The following is a 24,284-nucleotide window of genomic DNA, read 5'->3' as shown; positions in this document are numbered from 1 at the left end:
GGTTTTTCACATGGGCTATGCAAGCATGTGTAGGGCTTTCTTTCTTTCTTTCCTGATTTCACCACGAATGTATCAGTTGGTGGGACAATTTGCACCTCTGCAAGAACCGGCCAACTTGTCATTAGATGAAGTGCTCAAGCTTATCTCACCCTGTTACTGTGACAGAACACATGTCGTTGTGACGCATATTGAAGTTTACCATTGTCAGAAATGCCCAAACTAATCTTACAAAGCCTGGGCTGCAGAACTTCAGGAGATGAGCCGTCATTTTAAATTTGTCACTAGTGCCCATCACGTTGATCACATGGTGTGTGATGTTATTATTTGTCTGGCACTGGGTAGGGAAGTCCGTGAAAAAGCACTTCGGTGTGAGAATCCTATGCCTATGGATGTGCTCAGTATAGCACAGTCCTTAGAAGTGTTACAAGGCACAGGCATTCAGATTGCTGCGTGGGGGGAGATACTGGAAGTTGCTCAGTCAACCCCTGTTAGGCACGCTTCAAGTGTTCAGGATGATGGGGAAGTTTCGCCTCTGCGGTGACTTCAGTGTCGCGATTAATGCACATCCTTGAAAGATACGTACCCTTTGCCATGCACTGACAGGTTGCTCCCAAAATTATCAGGCAGCCACTACAATTACCTCGATGATATCATTGTTTTGTGTTTTGTGTTCTGTGGGTCTCAAGTGCAATCATGCCAAATCTCAGTTTTTCAAGCGTCACTTGAGTACGTTGGTTTTGATGTTGTGTCACCATGTTGATGCAATTGTGGCTTTGCCACAGCTGACCTGCAGTAAGGAACTGCAGGTATTGCTAGGTAAAGCTGCGTGCTACTGTTTTTATAGGATGCATTCACTGCTGCTCAGCCCCTGCGTATGCTTTTGCATAAAAGTGTGCCTTTTTTCTGGTCCCTAGCTTGGACCCGAGTGTTCGCTTTGCTTAAATCTAAGCTACAATCTGCCTCGTGTCTGGCCACTTTTTGGCCTGGGTCAGCATCTTGTGTTTGCTACAGATGCCTCTCAGCGCTATGTTGGCTCACAGATATGCAAATTGGTCTGAACGACCCATTGCTTACATTTCTAAGACTTGAACTCCCACTGAGCAGCAGTATTCTCAGATTGAAAAGGAGGCTTTAGCAGTTGTGTTGAGTTCCATTTAATCATGGATCACAAGCTGTTGGTTGCTATTTTCAGCCCTTCAGCTTCCTTGTCAGACAAGGCAGTACATCGTATGCAGAGGTGGACACTCTTCCTCTCCCGATACCATTATCAAATCCATTACCAGCTGACAGCGCAACACACCAACGCCAATGCCTTATCTCGGATTCTTATTGGATTGGACCTGGTAATCGATCAGGATGAATTGCTTTGTTCATATTTAGATACTGAGAATTAGACTGCAGTCAATGGTTTTTCCCATCACTAGTGGAATGGTTGCATCGGTTGTCGCCGTGGATCCTGTACTTATTCAGTTCATGTCTTTTGTGTAGCACAGGTAGCCGTAAAAACACATGGGCTGTGCCTCAGATCCCTTGCATAATTACTTCTCCCTCCAGCACTGCCTTTCTGTGTTTGACAGGGTTCTTTTGTTAGCTCCCCAGGTTGTGATTCTTGCTTCCTTATGCCGTAATGTACTGTGACTTCTGCATGTTGGTACTTGGGAGACCTCCTGCACCTATGCTTCGGGCTATCAGCATTTGTGTTGGCTGAGCATAGATGGGGATTTAACATGGCTTATCGCCACTCGCACTCACTGTTATCAGCAGCAGATGCCCCCACAGGTGTCTTTTCCCCTGGCCGACGCCGCAGTGCCCATGTGAGCGTTTACATGTCGATTTCGCTGGGCTCGTCATAAATCAGTATTGGATCACTGTAGTGGGCACTTATTCCAAGTTTCCATATTTGGGACGTTGTCTGCCCACGTCCATGACTGCCACTATTTCTGCCCTGTCTAAGATTTTTGGGATTTAGGGGACTTCCATGTATCGTGGTTACCAGTTTGTTTCTTGAGAATTTGCATCTTTTTGACAGGCATTTCCACAGCTGGAGGTGGAACAATATGACTTCAGAAGTAACAGATCAACAATAGATCTAATTTTTAGCTCCCACATGTTGAAGGAAAAGTATTGGGAGGAAGGCAAGAACCTGGTCATTGTATTCCTGGATATAGAAAAAGCCTATGATTGTGTTATAAGAGATAATAAGATCAGGGAATGCCTGAGGAGAAAGAATGTGCCTGAAGGACTAATAAGAAAAATTCAGATGTTGTACAAAGACTGTACTAGCTGTGTAAAAATTGGGGAAGGAGATCATCTTGGTTTGAGACCAAGAGTGGAGTTCAGCAAAGAAGTGCACTGTCCCCATTACTATTCATCACTGTTATGGATACTATAATGAAGAATGTGAGGGAGAAGACAGGTGAACTGAATGCATTTGCCTTTGCTGATGCCATCATGATATGGGGTGAAACTGAAGAGGAAGTACAGATCAGACTCGATGAATGGAAATCTCAGTTCCAGAAATATAACCTCAACATCAGCAAGACCAAGACAGTGGTGATGGCAGTCATCAGAGATGGACAACCAGCGAGTGTAAAACTAGGAGACCACCACCTAGAGTGTGTGGACAGTTTTCCTTACCTTGGAAGTGTAATCACCAGTGATAATTTGCTCAGAAATGAAATCACCAGCAGAGTGAAAAAAGGATCTGAATTCTACCAACAAGTAAGATCACTTTTATGGGATGACTTGATTCCAAAACTGGCCAAACTGATGATGTTTAATAGCTATTTCATACCAATATTGACCTATGTTATTGAAACATGTACCCTCACAAAAAGAGAATCATCAAGGCTGCAAGCATCAGAGAGGAAATTTCTTAGATCCACCATCCAGAAGACCAAGATGGACAAGTTGAGGAATGAGGAGGTGAGGAAAGAAGTCAGGATGAAGACATCCCTGTAAGATCAAATTGACACATCTAGAATTCGATGGTACAGGCATGTGATGAGAATGGAGCCAACTAGAACAGCCAAAATAAATTTGGAAAGACAGGTGGATGGAAAAAGACCTCAAGGAAGACGTCAACCGGATGGATGGACTTCATTAAGGCTGATCTAGTGACCAGAGGATGGACAGTGGATGATGTTCTTTGTGAACAGGTGTATTTGGACAGGACAAAATTAGAGAGGCTCGTTACCAGTACCCAGGAAACTGAAACTGTTAAATGATGATGGTGATGATGATGATGATGATGATGATGATGATTGACAGGCTAGTGGGGTTTGCCGTCTCATAGCTTCCCTGTTTCATCCTCAATCTAATAGTGAGACCGAATGCATGGTTTTTACATTTAAAACTCAGATCCGGAAGAATGTACCCAGCAGGTCCCCTGAAGCTGCTTTAGACCTTTTTCTGAGTTCACACCATTTCAATTCAGTGACAAGAGCCCGGCAGAGCTGCTGCATAGACGCCAACCATGACCCTCCATCACCTAATGCTGCATCTACTGACACTGCGACAGTTCTTGTTCGATGTGCCCACCTGGCTTGTAGTTTCAGCCACAGGCTGAACTGGGTTCTTGCTGCTATTGCTGGTGTCTGCACATTGTCCACACTCCTGATTGGCAGGCGTCCTGTCATTTCGACCAGCTGCAGTAGCACATGGAGGGGTGTGTTCCGGTGGGCCCACTGCCTCCCCCATCCTTGCCTCTGCCGATGCCTGTTCCTGTGTCGCAGACGGTCCGATTCGCAATGCGGGGGGGGGGGGGGGGGGGGGGGGCACTGGTAGACCGCTGACTGGCATCCCTGCCTCCACCCCCACTCGTCGACTGCCATCGCCAATGCACCTGGTGCCTCAGCTGCTACCGCCTCCCTTGCTGGGTCTTGTGGGGCCTTCATCTCTGATGCCCCCACTGTTGCTTCCAGTGCCGACTGCTAACTTCAGTGAGGGTGTCGCTATAGAGACACTTTTCCTGGTCCTATCCTAAGGCCTCTCACAAGAGGGGGACAGTGTGCCAAACTGCCTCCTCATCACTTCACCCTCTACTCGCTTATGCCTGCCCGCCACATTCTGCAGCAGCTGCCATCATCAGGCGATGAAATAGATTTCAGTGCCATCATTGGTGTTTTCTGTGACTAGTAATATCAGTGCCTTGTGAAATCAGTGTTCTTTATCTCACTTATCTTTATCTCTTTCTTGGTACCACGAATTTTTTTCTGTATCATGGTTTTTTTTCTGTGCCTAGTGTTTTTATGTATGTATGTGGTTTTCCCGCCCCCTAAGAGGGAGGAGTGCAAATGAGCGCTCATCCTATTCTGTAACATGTATTACTGTTGTCCATTCACTGAGTTCAGTGCTATGAGTAACCTGTACTTCATTGTGTCTTACAGTGGCTCTATAAAGTACTATATTCCGTAAATTGGGTTTGTTCTTGATGTAACCAAACTACCAGTTTCGGTCAAATGACAGACTAACCAGATCTCAGCAGCAATGAAATTCTAAATTCTGACAAGTATGTATATTGCAAAGATATGTTGAACGCTGCTGGTGGAGGTGTGTTTATATATCCATAATCCGTTCATCATAATAAACCTGATGTAAACAAACACAAACGTGATGATTGGTTAGAAGCCATAGCACACGAACACTGGTGTTGTTACATTCTTGGAAGTAGGTCCTACTTATGTAATAGATATCTTATTACTAAGTTATGTTAAATGAAGCTTTAAGACATTCAAATGTATTAACAGCCATCCACGTTTTTCTTAATCACACTTTAGCTACGAAGTTTTTATTTCAAAAATCGTGTACAGTCACAGCCTCTGCAGCGTTGTACTGTCATTGTACGCTGTTAATGCGCAGTATGAAAATGGCTGAGGCTGCTTTCTGTTCCGTAGTAAAAGGAGCGTGGAACACGGCTAAAAAGTGCTGAGAAATAGGCTGCTGTTAATATTTTTCGTAAATTTATGGAGATAGTCAGCTATGAAGTTTTCCCAGTGTTGTATATACTGCAGTTGATAAACTAATCCACATTTAACGTGTAGCAATCCAAAGGTCTCCTAAGTACTTTGTCTGCCTTTTCATTTAGCAACTGTTTATTATTCTGCCAGTTATTAATACTTGTGAAATAATGGAACGATAGCACGCTATTAAGAGATACTTCAATATGAAATGGAAGTAAGTACGCTGTTTAGTTTGTCTAATATTAATAACAGAAGATTATTGTTTTAGCGTGCAACTTCTGAATGCAGCAGCCAATCGTGGAGGAGGACCGCAATTTAGACAGTCTTTCTCAAGATACCCACACTGAATAAACCATTTGTCACCGGTACCTTACACCACATTACGTCATCTTGCCACTGCTACCTTCTCAGCTGTTCTAAGAAGAGCCACTTGTAGCTGAATATGATGCTTATAAATCCAGAAATATGCATTTTCATTTTATCCTTTATCATGTAACACTGATACTAATTCTTTAATGAACGAAAAGCAGATTTTCCCCCAGTGTTTGCTGTGTGTTAACAATAGTGTCGTGGATAAATTGCATTATCTTACGAATTAAAACTATTTGCTGGACAGGAATCTGAACATAGTTTTAAACAATGGAACATCCAGCATGGAAAATGACAATATTATGGAAAGGATAGATTGCTACTCACCATATAGTGGAAACTTTGAATCACAGACAGGCACAATGAAAAGACTGCTAAAGAAGTAAGCTTTCAGCCAAGAAGCTATCTTTCTTCTGAATTAGACCACCCACCCACACATTTTCATCAAATTCATTCAGGGGGGGGGGGATACAGGAAAAGGAAGGAGTTGAAAGGGGGGACTGGCAAAAGGGGGTGACAAGGAGTAGAGGACCATAGAACAAGCACCCTTGAAAACTGCCCGAATTGATACGCAGTAAAATAAACTAAGACAACTAAGAGTCATTAGTAATTAATTGCAAAAGTTGCTCAGGATCCACAGGAAGGGACAGCAAGGTACGATGAGAGAGAAATCACATCTTAACAAGGGAAAGTGAGGAAGGGGGCTGGGGGGGGGGGGGGGGGGGGGAAGAGTCACATGTAAGGAAATGCTTGAAAACTGAAAGAAGACAAAACTATAGAATAGCCTGACATGATACATTCTGCATCTTGTTATATGTAGTCAATAATTTTTGTAACAGTTTATTGGATAAATTATAATTTTAACTTCCTGTTTTGCAGGATGATTTGAAAATGTGTTCAAGTAACCGAAAACTAGTCAGCAATTAAATAAAAAGCGAATTTTGCAACTTTGGCTATTTCTATATCAAACTATGTTATGCATGTTGACTGATGTAGGATATGGTCACAAAAAAGAACCTTCACGTAAAAAAAAGAGTTCCACAAATCAAGCAAAAGCAAAAATAGGTGCAACAGATAGTTGTGAAATTATTAGCTTTCAAAAGTTGAGGTCAAAATAGAAAGAGGTATTGGAGGAAATAAGATTCATTAGAAATTAATTAAGAAAGTTACTCAGGACCTACAGGAGACGATGGCAAGACAGGATGAGAGAGAAATCACATTTCTTAACATAAGAAAGTGAGAAAGGGGAAACATTAGCAACATTGTAATAACTGATGTAAGTACTACACATGTTGGTGAAAAAGATAGTAAGTAGCCATGATATATGGGTAAATGAAATGAAAATGACATATGTCCCAAGAGTTATGATATTAATTATGACAGTGTCTTCAAACAAATACTTAGTGGTGCTGGTAGTAAGTTAGACTGTAAACTAAGGTGATTATTGCTTGAGGTTTTTTTACTTATCAGCGTGCTGCAGACATGTATTTTTGATTTTTGTATTGTTAATGTTGGATGTGTTTTTAATGATAATTCTAATTTTTTTCCAATACTTATTAAGGTAAATCTACTAAACTAGTGGAAAAAATGAATGCTTCTAGAGGTGTGACATGAAGTGCCATATTGCATGGAACCAAGATAAAGGACAATAAAGCTATGTTCTGATTGCTATACACAGTTGGAACCATGCACTAATTATGAAAATTGTGATGCCTTACACACCTGTATTTGCCAATCTGAAAAACTGGTTGGTTGTTAGAGCTTTATACAGCGTTGGTAAGCATTAAGAAAGCTGCCAGTACTGCATCGATGACCAGGGTTCATGCTATATTGCACCCAGTCACATATGACCACCAAGAAGCATTTTTTGGAGAATAATCTATAAGGAAGTGCACTGCATGCTAATTTTCCTCTCATCCTTACTTCCTTGCTACTAACCTCTGGTGGCATGATGAAAGATGTAACTGGAGTGTTGAAATGGCCACGTACTTCCTAGGTCCCCTATCTTTTTAAAAGAATATTGAACAGTTTAGAATATATACAGTACATCACCCAACCCATTGCTGTTCTCTTTCTGCGAAGTCCTGGAGATCTGTTCTTCTAGGGAAACAGTTGTCACACCCACAGTTATCGTATTTCCCACTGCTCTCTTCAGGAAGTTCTCCCTGTCCTCCTTAGTGCAGTCTGTCTTCCATGAGCTATGTTCAGTAAATACTTGTGTTTGAAGACAGATGTCATTGCCAATGTAAGTTGGTGTGAACATCTTGCTCTGCCATTGCTTAAATGACACCACTTCATAGATAAGTTTGAATTTAAAAGCTTTGTCAGTAACTTGTAATATGTGGTTTTTGCTGAGATGGAAAATGTGCAGTATTGTTCACTGATTTGCTTTTTGCTTTTAAATGGGAAAACATGGGGAGGGGGGTGGGGAATTGGATGCTGTTTATGGTGATCCTTTGCAATCAGTGACAACAATTAGATATTGCTTCAGTGGATTTCACCATGTTTGTGATGAAGATCACCCAGGACAGCTGATTATTGAAAAAGTAATTGATCATGACATGATTCTTGCCGATTGTCAAAAGCAATTGCAAAAAGTGCATTGATGGGAACGGCAAGTGATATTTTGTGTAATGAGTTGATGATAAAATTTTGTTGGCCCAGTGACGTAAGAATGAGGTGGCAGTGATTAGGAACTTCACCAGGAACAAGAAGCAAATATTAGAAAAGGGGTAAGACAAGGATGTGCTCTCTCTCCTCTTATATTCAATGCTTACATCCAGGAAGCTGTAGACCAAGTTCGAGAAACTACTCAGGTGGGTATCAATATTATTGGGCAGAAGATAGACATGCTACGTTATGCAGATGATATTGCTATGGTCTCGGAGACAAAAGAAGATCTAGAGGAAGGTCTCAGAACAATGGAAAAAATTCTATGCAATCAGTATGGAATGAGAATAAACAAGAAAAAGACTAGAGTGATGGTATGCAGGGCAGGAGCAGAATATGAACCTCTGAGAATGAGTATTGGAAGAGAGAAGCCAGAAGTGATAGAGAAATTTACTTACCTGGGAAGCAGAATCTCAAGGGACGGTAGAAGCCAGAAAGAAATTGCGAGCAGAATACAAAAGGCCAAAATTACGTTTAATTGGAGGAGGAACTTACTCACCAGCAAAAACATCAGTCTGAAAATAAGAAAACGTGTCATGAAAGGTTTCGTTTGGAGTGTGGCCCTATATGGATGTGAAACTTGGACAATTGGAAGAGAAAAGAGAAGACGTCTAGAGGCCTTGGAGATGTGGTGCTATAGAAGGATGGTGATGATCAGTTGGAGAAATAAAAGTAACAAATGAAGAGGTGCTTAGAAGAGTACAGGAAACCAGATCTCTGTGGAGGCACATCCAAACAAGACGAGACAAACTTGTAGGGCACTCCTACAACACAACAACATCATTGGAATAATAGCAGAAGGAGCTATTGAGGGAAGGAATTAGAGGGGGCGACCAAGGATATCATACATGCAACAGATCATAAATGATGTTGGATGTAACACATACGTGGAAATGAAGAGGAAGGCAGACAGAAGAGAGGAATGGCACTCTGCCGCAAACCAACCTCAGGGTTGAACACTAAAAGAAGAAGGAAGAAGTGACTGCCATAGTAGGTGGTCATGGTAGATAACAAGTGTGGCTTTCAAATTGGATGCTGTGTGTGAAGCAATGTAAATGAGCTCCACAGGATATTTTGCTTCAAGTTTACCACCGTCCATCAGACTTGGATTCCGAGAAGGCAAAGACAATCCCATTGGTTGGAAAAGTCATGACAGTGATTTTCTGGATGTGAAGTGAGTCTATAAGAATGACTTCTTAGAAAAGAAGAAAACAATCACTGGACAGTACCACAGTGAAACATTGGACTGTTTCAATGATAAGTAGAAGGAAACATGACCCCATTTGGCAAAGAAGAAAGTGCTGTTTCACAACAACACATCTGGAAATTTTTGCTATAGAACTGCTTGAGCTGCTGCAACACACCTTGTAGTTGAATCGTTTGGTGCCCTGTGATTTCTTCTAATTCCCAAGAAGAAAGGGCTTGTGGGCAAGATAGTCTGCGCAGATGAGGTGGTCATTATTGAGATAGAGGCATACGTTAGAGAGTTTCACAGTACCCATTGTTTAAAAGAAGTTTAATCTTTTTGGGACTTTGCATATATCCCTAAAATGGAACTATGTTCAAAAATTAATAATTCGTTTAAAAAACATGGTATCTTGATTCCTAAAACAGGTACTTATTCCACCAGTGTCATATGATAATCTCTGTATTTGATTGTAGGACTGTTTTAGAGCTATATACGGCCAATAAGATTCTAAAATTGTTCTCCAGACATTATGTCTGTATGTGTATTTGCTGTTATAATCCACCAATTTGTCTCCAACTCATAGTGGCTTGAAGAGCGATGTCTCTCTATGCACTCCTGGACATTGTTTTGGTCCTCAGTTCTTCCAGGGCCATTTCAATGCTTTCTTTGGTGTCTATCCACTTGCTCCTTGGTTTTCCTCTACATCTTTGATCTGTTCTTCCGCACATTACAGTTTGTACTGCTAATTCTTCTGCTGTTGTGACATGCCCAAAGTACCTTAATTTCATCTGAAGAGTTTTGGTCTCCAAAGATAGTTCAGGTTTTATTATTTATAGGATTAGTTTATTTTTTTGGTCTGTGAATTCCTCGGGATCCTTCTTCAAAGAATCAATTTTCTTGTGATACACTTTTTTTATTGTCAGTGACTCACATCCTTACATAACTGTGGGAAACATCAAAGTTTCAGCCACTTTGTCTTGGGCAGTAGTGACAGTTTCCTTTCCTTTAGCAACTTGTGTAATTGTAGTGACTTTTCCAAGGTTTACGCTTCTTAATTTCTCAGTGTGAAGCTGGTTGTTGTTGTTATAGGTTCTAAAAGTATATAATGGTATTGATCGAATTCCTCCATAATTTCTCTATCACCACATTAGTCTCCATTCTTGTAGTCTAAATTGTTTTCTTCAAATTTAGCCTTAGGTCAACATTTTCACTATTATTTTATATTCTTTCCAGTATACTTTAAATGTCCACTGCACTGGGTGCTGTAAGGGTTGTCTAAGCCGTATATCTTAAGTCGTTACTCAAATACCCCTCAGTTTTAATTCCAGTTTCCATATGTGTTAGACCTTCAGTTCTCAGTAGGTGCTCATCGTACAAATTGAAAGTAAATGGAGATAGTATACATCCTAACTGACTCCTTTCCTTATCCTGAAAGTTTATGTATATTCTTGATACAATTATGATCATATGCATGTACAACCTACATAATAAGTGACTAACACTTCATTCATGTGGGACCATTGTTTTAGGGTGTTCATATTTTTATTTACGCAGATCTGTGTGTTGTTAACAGTAATGTATATCTTAGATTTATACCAGTTGACAATTGATTTTATGTTTGACAGGAAGAAGCAGCTGAATTGGAAGAAATACTTGCAAAACGACAGAAGCGAGGGAAGCAAGCAGATGAGAAGCCCCTTGAGGAGAAAACTGTGTTGCATAGTGAGTATCCAATACCCTTCCAGACACTTTTTCTGTGTAATTTTTATCTTATAAAAAAAGATAATGGCATCTGAAAAATGTGTGTTGCATGTGATAAATGTATGTCACAATAATGTGATGTCTCTCATTTCAGTTAAGGATCCAGTTGACTATCAGGGCAGGTCATTCCTCCATGCTCCACAGGATGTTGGTGTTAATCTTAAATCAGATTCACCTCCTGATCGTTGCTTCTTACCAAAGACTCACATTCACACATGGCAAGGACATACCAAAGGAATTTCTGCAATACGTTGGTTTCCAAAAACAGCTCATCTTTTACTTTCATGCAGCATGGATTGCAGGGTCAAAGTAAGTTTTTTTTTCAAGTAAATAGTTGTAAGTTCTAAACATAATGGAATTTTTGTGAAACAGGTTGTCCAGTGAACCTTGAAATCTGGAAAATTTGGAAAAAGGCAAGAATTTTCAAAATTGGGGAAGAAACAAGAAAAAAACCTTAAATTTTATTTAAAAACTTTGATTTTTTCTGTACCATACTCATATTGATATGTTATCAGTGATATTTCAAATAGCATTCAAATATTCAAAGGGGAATCTACATGTTACACACATAATACCCGTTGGTGATTCAATGTTTTCACAATAATTGGTAACTGTTTTGTACTTGTCAAGGTGTCGCATGAGGTGGGGATCCACGGAAGGTGATTGATGCTACTGCTGAGAGGTAGGGAGAGATGGGAGAATTCATTGCTTCGAAGTCTAGATCAGCTACTGTGGTAGAAATACTGAGATAAAGCAGTCAAAAACTGTTCCTGAGTCACCAAGTTTCTGAAGCTGTCAATAACAAAGCGATAGCTCCAGAACTGACATTCTTCAGTTGAACAGTACACTTCTTGGAACCATATTTACTCGATTTTCAGACTGATGTCCCAATGGCTTCATTTCTGTATGATTTACTATATTATCTCATGAGCATTTTGATGCAGTGAGTTGTGGAACTGGACATCTTAAAAAGCAAATACTCAACTTTAATGAAAATCAGCTTAAAGGATGTAAAGAATCTTATTAAAGCCAGACAATTCACTCTGCATTCTGCTACAAGATGTGCACTGAAAAAAATTTAGAATGCACCTGAGGAGGAAATATTGTTGCTAAAGGAAAATATGCAAACATATTATTGGGATAGTAGAGAAATGGTGAGAAAGATCACAGCTCAAATAGAATTTAACGCACATGGTTTCCTGCTTGAATCCATAAATCACATTAAACCAGGAAGCAGCTCGTCTTGAAATTTTGGTATCAAACGGAAGAATGTCAGGTTTAAAGGCAGACCTTGTCAAACTTGAATTTGTGGAGATCTACAGGAAAAAGAACTGAAAACGAGATGAAATGTTACAAGAGAAGTGAAAATCGTTGTGGTAAATTCTGGATTAATATAATCAAATTATCTTCAAAACCATGCCCAAATTTCCAAAATTTTATGCAAATTATTTTAATAATCTCATGGAAATGATACTGTTGAGTGAGGCTTTCCTGTAAACCTCAAAATTGTTGTTGGGGGGGGGGGGGGGAGACTTATTCCTCAAAGATACACATATGACACAGTCCAGGATGCAAATGGAATTGACAATTTCAACATTGACAAAAGTCTTATACACTGTTTTCACAGTACACATTCTTTGTACAAAGGCGATGTGAAACATAAGGTGAAGGAAGTTGAAAAAGAAAAGGAGGAACCATTGATTATTGAACAAATGAAAGCAGGCTGAAATCAAAGAATTGGAAACAAAAGGAGCACATAAGTTAATTGAAGCCGCAAAGATTTCAGCAGAGACAGAAAATTTAAAGAAATGATTTATTCATTTTTATCATGATGAATTTGTTTGGTTTGTTTCCTTTAATCAGCAAGTTACAGTGTATAAATATATATAAAAACAGAACTTGTAATTTTTTTATTGTGTGTAAATCAGAATACAGATTTTAATATTTTAAAAATATTTTAATTTGTATCTGTTACGTATGCTGCTTAAGAAATAACACGTAATTAGTTATGCACTTTCTAATAATTGTCAATGTAAAGTATTGAAAAAAGGATGTTTTAGTCTCAAATTTAGTAAAAAAGCAACTTGGAAAAAATTTGCCTTGAAAAACCTGGAAAAAAACCTTGAATTTGGAAATGATCAATAGCTGGACACCCTGTGAAAGTAGTAACAGCACTTCTTTTATTTTCTGTTGTATGGTTGTTACTGGTGTTTTGATTGTTTGCATTGAAGATTTCATTTGCAACTACTGCAGAAGAGGAAGATATTGCTTTCATGGTATTCTTCTTTGTTTTTATTTCTTCCTCTCTTTTTGAAGTGTGTTTGTTTTTAAATTTTTGCAACACCATTCTCAATCTTTTAGCATCTGGTAATCTACAGGGATCCAATAAATGCTAGAAACTCTTGTAATGTAAGTTCTGTTCACAGTTGTCATTTTTTCATTTTTTTTCAGAATAAAAATAGTCATAAGCTGCATTATTGAAATATTTTATTGCACTTGACTGATTGTGACAGATTAATCTGTCATCTTTGTGGGAGTCGTCATAATTTAGTTTGTAGTAAGATATCTCTTTTGCTGTCACATTAGGCACCATCATGGGTGGAATTTTAATATAACTAATATTACATTTTATTTAATTGTATGAATATAATAGAGGGAAACATTCCACGTGGGAAAAATATATCTAAAAACAAAGATGATGTAACTTACCAAACGAAAGCGTTAGCATGTTGATAGACACACAAACAAACACAAACACACACAAAATTCAGCTTTTGCAACCAATGGTTGCTTCATCAGGAAAGAGGGAAGGAGAGGGAAAGACGAAAGGATGTGGATTTTAAGGGAGAGGGTAAGGAGTCATTCCAATCCCGGGAGCGGAAAGACTTACCTTAGGGGGAAAAAACGACAGGTATACACTCGCGCGCACACACACACACACACACACACACACACACACACACACACACACACACACATATCCACCCGCACATATACAGACACAAGCAGACATTTGTAAAGGCAAAGAGTTTGGCCAGAGATGTCATTCGAGGCTGAAGTACAGAGGCAAAGATGTTGTTGAATGACAGGTGAGGTATGAGTGGCGGCAACTTGAAATTAGCGGAGGTTGAGGCCTGGTGGGTAACGGGAAGAGAGGATATACTGATGGGCAAGTTCCCATCTCCGGAGTTCTGACAGGTTGGTGTTAGTGGGAAGTATCCAGATAACCCGGACGGTGTAACACTGTGCCAAGATGTGCTGGCCGTGCACCAAGGCATGTTTAGCCACAGGGTGATCCTCATTACCAACAAACACTGTCTGCCTGCGTCCATTCATGCAAATGGACAGTTTGTTGCTGGTCATTCACACATAGAAGGCTTCACAGTGTAGGCAGGTCAGTTGGTAAATCACGTGGGTGCTTTCACACGTGGCTCTGCCTTTGATCGTGTACACCTTCCGGGTTACAGGACTGGAGTAGGTGGTGGTGGGAGGGTGCATGGGACAGGTTTTACGCCGGGGGCGGTTACAAGGGTAGGAGCCAGAGGGTAGGGAGGTGGTTTTGGGATTTCATAGGGATGAACCAAGAGGTTACAAAGGTTAGGTGGACGGCGGAAAGACACTCTTGGTGGAGTGGGGAGGATTTCATGAAGGATGGATCTCATTTCAGGGCAGGATTTGTGGAAGTCGTATCCCTGCTGGAGAGCCACATTCAGAGTCTGATCCAGTCCCGGAAAGTATCCTGTCACAAGTGGGGCACTTTTGGAGTTATTCTGTGGGAGGTTCTGGGTTTGAGGGGATGAGGAAGTGGCTCTGGTAATTTGCTTCTGTACTAGGTCGGGAGGGTAGTTGCGGGATGCGAAAGCTGTTTTCAAGTTTTGGTGTAATGGTTCAGGGATTCCGGACTGGAGCAGATTCGTTTGCCACGAAGACCTAGGCTGGAGGGAAGGGACCTTTTGATGTGGAATGGGTGGCAGCTGTCGTAATGGAGGTACTGTTGCTTGTTGGTGGGTTTGATGTGGACGGACGTGTGAAGCTGGCCATTTGTGTGCGTGTTTGTGTTTGTTTGTGTGTCTATCAACATGCCAATGCTTTCCTTTGGTAATTTACATCATCTTTGTTTTTAGATATAATTTATTTAATTGGATAGATAAAAAATCTAGTCACCAAGTGGCGGCAGAACACACACATAAAAGACTGTTGTGATTGACAAGCTTTCGGAGCCAGTGGCTTCTCCTTCAGGCAGAAGGGTTGAAGGGGATGGAAGAAGGGTGAAGGAAAAGGACTGGAAAGGTCTAAGAAAAGGGGTAGATGTTGGGAAACTCAGCCAGAACTGCAGGTCAGGTGAGACTTATCGTACGGGATGAGAAGGAAAGACTGATTGTTGGGGACTGCATCGGACGAGACTTGAAAACCTGAGAGCTTAAAGGTGGAAGACAGGGTAATATGCAAGACAGAGATTACTACTAAAACATGGTGCATGAGTTAATAAGAGTGAGAAACAAAGTGCTAGTATTGAAGTCACTTGTTTTCCACAAGGAGTAGATTAAAGTAGTGCAGGATTTACAAACAGTCCAGCTTTTAGCTGTGTCACAAACCCAAAGCACCAAGTTGGTGCTGAGGTAACTCAGTCGGTCTCCTGTAAGAATATTTATATTACAAATAATGATATTCATAGATTTGTAGCCTGGGTCATTTTCAGAAACTGAACATATCAAACAAAAAGAAGATAAGATGATTTTAATGTGCAGTCCAAATAAATTCATTTGTTTGTAGAGTATCTGCATAAACCAATGGTTTCACAGTTGGTTAGTTGTTACTCATTTTAACAATAGTTTTGACCCTGAAACTCTTATAATGTGAAACTAAAGAATTCTTGCATTGTTATGCATTCATAGATAAAACACAGTACATTCAATCTGCCTTGCAAAATACTTCACCACTCTTCTAAAATTAGCACAAGAGAGAGAGAGAGAGAGAGAGAGAGAGAGAGAGAGAGAGAGAGAGAGAATATATGAAACAGAATTCTTTAAATGTGTCAATGTTTATTTTGACAAGAAAGGGATTTGGAAATCACATGTTGTATATATTCTTAAATGTCATAGATCTGCAACCTTTGTAGTACCAGTAATAACAAATTATGAAGATAAAAAATGTTAATTTTTCTATTTTCACTCACTGTTGGCCTGCAGCATCTGGACAGCACTTCACTGTGGAGAAGTGTGTAATAAGGATAATGTGTGGTGTTCCTTTTAAAACATCTTTTAGGCAGCTCTTTAAATAGTTTGTTATATTGGTTGCAACTCTGCAATACATTTACTTATGAAAATTGTTATCAATGACCAGTCACAGCTTGAACTGACAGTAATGTTCATAAAGATAATAGCAGAAATGAATTATACTGTGATTGTAAGTAATAACTTATACTATAAATAATTAAACATCTGCATGTACACAATAACTAACCATAATTTTTATTTAATTTCCAGTTGTGGGAAGTTTATCATGAGAGACGATGTGTTCGAACATATTATGGCCATCGACAGGCTGTGAGAGATGTTAGCTTCAATAATGATGGAACACAGTTTCTTTCGGCAGGTAAGAAAAATTGTTAAAATGAAACATTTGTTTGTTAGTGTCAAGAGTTGAAAATAGGTAACATAGAAAACTATACCTTCATAATTAAAAAAATTAGGCATCTTATAATAATTTCTTGTCTTGTGCACTAAGCAGAGTGTTCTAATGTTGCTTGTCTCTCAACGCAGTCAGAAATATGCCCTGCTGACTCCAGAGACACATCCTCATTCTTTATACGATGAGAGACCATATCGTTATTCACAGCCACCTCTCCTTGAGGAGAAAATGTGCAAACAAATCCATAGCATGACTGTGGAAAGCTTCTTTTGCAGTGTTCATGAAGTAAAATAAAAACACATTGGACTATCCCTCCTTGTCTTTGAGTGCCCATTTCTGTCCTTATCCATCCCATCACACACAACAATCTCATGTGAGACAGTATCCAGTTGAGATTTTTACTAGTGCCTAGATGTCAGCTGGACACTCTGACTCACTTAGAAGGTGGTGAGTCCTATGTAAAACACTGTGCAGTGAACAGATTTAAGTCTTTAAATGACATATTTGATTTCACATGTTACTCTGGCTTTTACATTGTTGGATTTACCAATTGTGGGGTTGGAGTAAGTGGTAGTGGGTGGGTGGATGGGACGGCTTTTATAGTGTGATTGATTGCAGGTGTATGTGCCTTGAGGTAAGGATAATGGTCTAGGGACTGGGAATGTCATATTATTTGAGAAGGATGTTACGAGAGTTACGAGGGCAAAGCATGGCTTCAGTGGGTAGTGTGGGAAGGAAAAGTGATAAATAATTTCATTTGAAGGCTTAAGAAATTCTTGCCTGTTTCTGGAGTATTATGATGGATTACCCACAAGGCATGCCCTGTTGCACCTCTTGCCCTGTGATCCTTTGTAACTTTACGGTCTAATCCCTAATTAGTCTTGTCTTTTCAAATCCTTTCTTCTCTGTTGCCAGATTTAGAATCTCTGGTTTCAAGAGCTACTGTTTGTGTGTCTTATTCTTTGTGCTTTTTTTTACCACTGCTTCGTGGTTGTATAAATATGATTGCAATGTTAAAGCACAGTGTTATAGATGGCTTCAGCATTACAGAAGAAACACTCAGCTAGAATCATCAACTCATACAGGTATATGGTTTTTGACAATTTGTAGAGACATGAAATGGAATGATCACATAGACTCAGACATAATTGAAGCCAGTAGTGGACTTCTGTTGATTGGTAGTATATTGGAAAAATTCAGACTGTCTACAAAGGCTATTGCTTATAAAACGCTCATGCTACCCCTTCTAAAATATTGTTTAAGTGTGTAGACTCTAAACCAGGACTAACAGAGAATATTGAATGTATAAAAAGACTGGCAGCACAAATGGTCGCAGGTTTGCTTGACCCATGAGGGGATGTTGTGGAAATGCTGAAGAATCTGAACTTGTAGATGCTCAAAGGTCTCTTTAAGTTTCAAGAACTTGTCTTACGGGAGGAATCTTAGGGATATGCTACAGTTCCTTGCATACTGCTCCTGTAGGGTCTGACTAGACTAATTACAGCACGCATAAAGCAATATAAATATGTGCTTTTCCCACACTCCATACACAAATGCAGTGGGAAGAAACTCCAATATGTAATTCATTGGGAAGTACCCTCTGTCGTGCACTTCACAATGGCATCGTGCACTTCACAATGGCTTACAGAGTATGGCTGTAAGTGTAGAAATGACTGTTCTTTGCATGTTGGAAAAATTTTGTTCTTATGCTCATTATCATATTTATCACTTTGTGACTATAATCTGTGTGGTCTGTCTGTTGTGATACTATACCTATGACAGTGAAACATTGCACTTGACAGTTCGCATTACATCAAGTTAGGTTGGCTATACTGCAGTTGGGATGTTGCAACAGCAGCCTCTATACACATAGCAGACAATACGGTTTTCTATTCCATCTTGTAAATGTGAGCTATTGAGCAGTAACAGAACATATAATGATTCGTTTTCACTTGCTACCACAATGGAGTGTATGGAGTGTAGCCGTGTATGGAAGTGAAACATGGACGATAAATAGTTTGGACAAGAAGAGAATAGAAGCTTTCGAAATGTGGTGCTACAGAAGAATGCTGAAGATTTGATTGGTAAATCAAATAACTAATGAGGAGGTATTGAATAGGATTGGGGAGAAGAGAAGTTTGTGGCACGACTTGACAAGAAGAAGGGATCGATTGGAAGGACATGTTCTGAGGCATCAAGGGATCACCAATTTAGCATTGGAGGGCAGCGTGGAGGGTAAAAATCGTAGAGGGAGACCAAGAGATGAATACACTAAGCAGATTCAGAAAGATGTAGGTTGCAGTAGGTACTGGGAGATGAAGAAGCTTGCACAGGATAGAGTAGCATGGAGAGCAGCATCAAACCAGTCTCAGGACTGAAGACCACAACAACAGCAACCACAATGACAGCAAATAAACAACTGCAAACAATGTATATGGCCCTCTGTAAAGTTTTGCCATATATATAATCATAATGAAGCAAACACTTTCGATAATGATGCAAAGAAATACAGAAAATAAGTATTTGATGATGACTGATATCTTGAAAACAATGCTGTACATAGTTTACAAAATAAATAATAACAGAGACTACAAATTCTCACTCTATGTCTTATAATAATAAATAACAGATATTCGTTGCTCTTCACTCACCATTTTACAGCGACAATGGCACAGTTCCATGCAGCTCCCCATCATCACCATAGTCGGAATCAGCGCCAAAACCATTTTCATGGTCATCACCACAAACGCAAATCAAATGAATTTCCTTGCTCACAATTTTGTGCAAGAATATGCTTTGAGCTGTAGCAATATGCACCTTTTCTAATAGGACTTTGCGTTCGTCTAGCACTTTGCAACAGAAATTCCTTTTCAGCACAATTTATAGTGACATTTTCCAACCTCTGAAAAGTTCACTTTCTTTTAATGACACTAGTAACATTGCTACCATAGGACGCTAGTTCTTGCTGTAGTAAGCATAAATATGCCTGCGAGTTGCATTAATCTTGAATGAATCTAAGCCGATGACAGGGTGAGGCTGCTTTTACTTCTTTCCATGAGTCGCTAAAAATGTGTTATCTGGTGCAAATGATGTGGAATCATTACGGTTCACATCTACATCTCTCAACTTTTGCACAGGAACTGATGGCTGTGTATGAATACTTGTGTATTCTTTCTCCTGCTCATAAAACTTATGAGTGATCTGTAGTAACTTCAGCGCCTCGCTGCCTAGTGGCACGGCTTGACACATAAAGGATTGTCACTAGGCGAATTTTTCCGAGTGTCAGAATTCTCTAAACCACAGTGAAGCGAAGAACAGTCCAGTTCAAGCACACTGTAGAAACAATACACAATGCACGTTATTTATGTTCACACCAAACAAAGCCAGCAATGTGGGAGATTTGACATCACGACCAGCAGTGATTACCTTGCTGGGGCTGGTTCACGCCCCATGCCTAGCACCGCGTGCTTCTCATTCTTCACTTGTTAACCTGTTACGCTGCCAACTTGAAAAGCATATGTCAAGTGCAAAGCTTTAGCTGCCTGGGTATAAATATATTTAATTTCTTGTGCTTGTAAGTTAGGAACTAATTCTTATGTTGAGGGTTAATGTTACAATATTCTTGTTTGTTTATTGAGGAAATTTGGGGGTTGTACATAACTTTTTATGTTCAAATGATAGCATTAATCAAGCAGTCATTATTATGTCATTTTTAGTGTTAAACTGAGAAGGTTAGGTGTTTGAAAAATTGCATACACTAAATTGCACTGTTTTATCTTCCAGCATATGATCGCTACATTAAACTGTGGGATACGGAATCAGGAAAATGTATATCTCGTTTTACGAGTCGGAAAATTCCATATTGCGCAAAGTTCAACCCAGATGATGATAAACAACATCTCTTCGTTGCTGGCACTTCTGACAAGAAGATCATTTGTGTAAGATACTTTTATTTGAGATAAGTCTTCATATCCTGTCCCTATAATAAATGTCAAAAGAAGGACCGTAATTGTATCCTGTGTGATCTCAACTTATCTTTCACACTTTTCAGAACATATATCTTCCTGTCACACCATAATATTTATTGGCTTTCACTGAAAAGATTGCAGGGACTTGGCGATTGCAGGGACTTGGCAGAACTACTACTATTTAGGAAGTTCCAAAGAGAAGCACATCATTGCCTGAATATTATTGATCCATTTAAATTTTTACCTGCTTTGTGATAAATTATGTGACATGATCGTTACAAATTCATTGACTATTTTATTGACTTAGTAATTTATGATTTTCCGTTTTATTTCAGTGGGATATTCGTTCAGGTGAAATAGTTCAAGAATATGACAGGCATCTGGGTGCTGTAAATACTATAACATTTGTGGACGAGAATCGGCGATTTGTTACGACATCTGATGACAAAAGTTTGAGAGTGTGGGAGTGGTAAGTTGACAGAGAAAAAAAACATTTTATAATTATTTTAGTGGTCAGAAGTTAACAATGTTTATGAAATGAGAGCCTATTTCCTGAACAGGGCATCAGAAGGTTTGCAATATGAGAGAAAGCTTAATCACAGGTGGTTTAGCGTACAATAATGTCCAAAACATTGCATCAGAAGACCAAGGGTACACACTTAACAAAAAGTGGCAAACCTAGAAAGTCCTTTGCACAACTCCAAAACAGTTAATAGGTGATGAGCATGCCTATAAGAAATATGGTGTGTTCTTTGTGAAATGGTGGAAGAGCATCATTGGCATTCAATTTCATTGCTGAAAAAGAGTGGCACTGTGGAGGTATGGAAGTAGTGGCATTTCTTTCTCCTGATGTTGCACAGGATTCAGAGCCAAATCCAGAAAAACCATGATCCAGTATATTTTGTGACTTTTCTCCCCACCAAGAAATTCATCCACTGGAGCATCTCAGTGGGACTTTCATTATGTTCAAGAACACTAAGTGTAAATCAGGTGCACCTTGGAAATGTAATACCTCATTCCAGTACAATATTCCTCTGACAACTAATGAAGGTGTAAAGTGCCATATACTGTATGTATCCAGCATGCACTGCACCACCGCTGAAGTAGTCTCATTCTATGATGTTCCAGAGATTGTACTTGCTATGATGTTCATTTCACTTTAATGTATGATGAGAATCGTTTTTTTTTTTTTTTTTTTTTTTTTTTTAAACTGGAAAATACATTCCTCCAGTGATTCATGTTCCAATTTTAATGTTGCTGACTCCACAGTAAATGAGCTCATCTGTGCACTGTAGTGAATGGGGTACAGTTCAACCCATCATCTCTTTGTTGCTAACAGTGCTGATAAGAAGGCCATTTGTTTAAGATACTGTTATTTGAGATAAGTCTCTATTAATTATTTTTACCTTTGCCTGCCCATCATATGCTGTACCTATAATTTTTTTCTCTGATGTATGCAAAAAAAGGATCATAATAGTATCCTGTACAATCTTAATTTAGCTTTTACACTTTTATACATATATGTTCCTATCACACCATTTACTGGCTTTTACTTCAAACATTGCAGGAACTTACAGTACCAGTATTCAATAAACAAAAAGTTCCAAAGAAAAGAGCATCATTGCCTAAATAATGTTGATCAATTTAAATGTTTACCTTCTTTACAATAAATTTTAGAACATGGTCACAAAAAATTCATTTATGACTTTATTCAATTAGAAAATTATGGTTTTCCATTTTATTTCAGTAGGAGTTACAAGAAGTACACAGACAAATTGATCTCTTCTCAAGTTCATCCCAGCTCAAGAACTCTTACTATATGAGTATTGTGTCTATAACAAATTGAATCTTTATTCCTGTCCGATCTAGTAGGTCCACTTTTTCAGGATTTTACAAATTTTATTTTATTATTAGCTACGTGCCCTTTCTGACATCACAGTCATTGAGATAACCTAAGGAAGGAGAGTCATGCTAACTATCTGTGAAGCATATGAAATACGTTCTGTGTTCCTAAACATGCGTGAGAAACTCCTGAAAATCCACACCCAGGCTGCTCGGTATACCAGGCCACATTTGCTGTGTGGATTTGGTCTGGGTCTGGCTCACCTTCCTGCCTTTCAACCTAGTGTGCTGCATGTTACACTATACAAGCAGGTTTCTACAATAAATCAGTTATATTGTGACAGTGATAAATGGAATCATACACAGCCCACATTTTTTCTTTGACTGTTTTAATGACTCACCAGATTAACTGAAAGACTGAAAGCAGCTTGCAACTACCACTTGGCTCATGCTGTCCCGATTCGGGGAATTGCAAATAATGTGAATCACTAACAGTATTCAAGTGTCATGGGCTGATAACTAAATATTTGTATTATGTTTCCACACCTGTATAGAAAAAAAAAGTTGCTGTAGGAGTTTTTACCTGTACAGTATATGTAGATTTTATCCTGTAAAATAGTTTCCAAAATTACCCAGAGGTTACGCACTCTGCTTGAAACAGAAGTCAATCACAGTCATTATGGCTTGAACACACAGATTCTTATTACCTTTCAGTCACATGCCTATTTGAAGAAGGGAGTACACCTGTTCTGCAAATAGAAAGTACAGTTCCAGTTTGAGAGGAAACTGTAGAGATCATGTACAGTGATTGTGACTGATCACTTTTTTTTTTGCTTTCCATTTTCCTCCTCCCTGAGTGTGCTTTAGTTTTGGACACTAGGGTTATTTTCTTATTGCTGACCTGTATTTGTTATTTGTTGTCATGCTTTTAATTTTTTAATGGATATTTGAATGTTATTAGGGTTAGGAAACACTCTTATTGACACTCTTAATAAAATCAAGTTATCTTGACATTTAGTGTTTGTGCATGCATTTTAAATGAAGTAAAACAGAAAAATTTCATTGTGTAATGCCTCATTATTGTGATGAATGAAACTATACTATGGCAAGCAGAAAACTTTTGTTCTCTGTTACAGATTAATATTGATATCAATGAACTTATTCAAATCAATTTGATACATGTCACACAGTAGCATAACCTAAGTGCCGACTAGGTCCATGTAATAGTTTTGTTTGTACAGCTCTTAAGGAATTAGTTTCACGTGTGCTTCATTCAAATAGATAAACTGGAATACTCTGTCACCATAAAATTGTTTGTTGTCATTGATTTGTAAGGTGTAGAAATCCAAAGTTGGTGAAGGTCTAGGAGGAATCAGGTCCATCTTTCTCAACATTTAACCCTTGAACTGCTCTGGATGTGTTAACATGCGCGCCTTTGTACCTGTCCCTGTGTGCTCTGAACGTGTTTACGCGCGCCACCAGTCCTTCTACCTAGTACTCTGAACGTGTCTACGTGAGTACCAGGTAGAAGGACTGGTGGTGCGTGTAAACATGTTCAGAGCACACAGTGACAGGTACAAAGGCACGTGCATTAACATGTCCAGAGCAGTTAAAGGGTTAAGAAATGGATTGGTAAATTCAAATGTAGCCACAATCCTTTTGAATGAGGTCCAAGTGAAAAATGTCCCTTTATTACAGCTATACGACATTCAAGGAAGCACACAATATAGTACCAATAATCAGTGGCTAAAGCTGCATGAAACAGCTGATGCGATAGCCACATCAGAAGCTTGTTTGACATACAAAATATATTTTTCTTGTTGATTACCAAAGAGGGAAACCATAACTGATGAATAGTAAACAAATATTCTTGACCAAATGGATGAAAAATGT

The 24,284-nt window shown here is 39.2% G+C and overlaps 1 protein-coding gene across 2 annotated transcripts in view; it reads left to right on the top strand.

The window, feature by feature from the left end:
- Nucleotides 1-24,284, top strand: part of LOC124596052 (pre-mRNA-processing factor 17) — a 65,608-nt gene that overhangs the window by 26,111 nt on the left and 15,213 nt on the right. For both annotated transcript variants that reach the window (XM_047135026.1, XM_047135027.1), the window contains 5 exons: nt 10,815-10,911; nt 11,045-11,259; nt 16,437-16,545; nt 20,365-20,519; nt 20,885-21,018. In XM_047135026.1, the coding sequence (XP_046990982.1) occupies nt 10,815-10,911; nt 11,045-11,259; nt 16,437-16,545; nt 20,365-20,519; nt 20,885-21,018 (710 nt within the window). The remainder of the gene's footprint in view (nt 1-10,814; nt 10,912-11,044; nt 11,260-16,436; nt 16,546-20,364; nt 20,520-20,884; nt 21,019-24,284) is intronic.

Source organism: Schistocerca americana, chromosome 2 (genome assembly GCF_021461395.2).
Source record: "Schistocerca americana isolate TAMUIC-IGC-003095 chromosome 2, iqSchAmer2.1, whole genome shotgun sequence".
NCBI classification, from domain to species: domain Eukaryota; kingdom Metazoa; phylum Arthropoda; class Insecta; order Orthoptera; family Acrididae; genus Schistocerca; species Schistocerca americana.
Note: the sequence above shows the minus strand (reverse complement) of the source record. Positions and strands in the feature narration are given on the sequence as shown.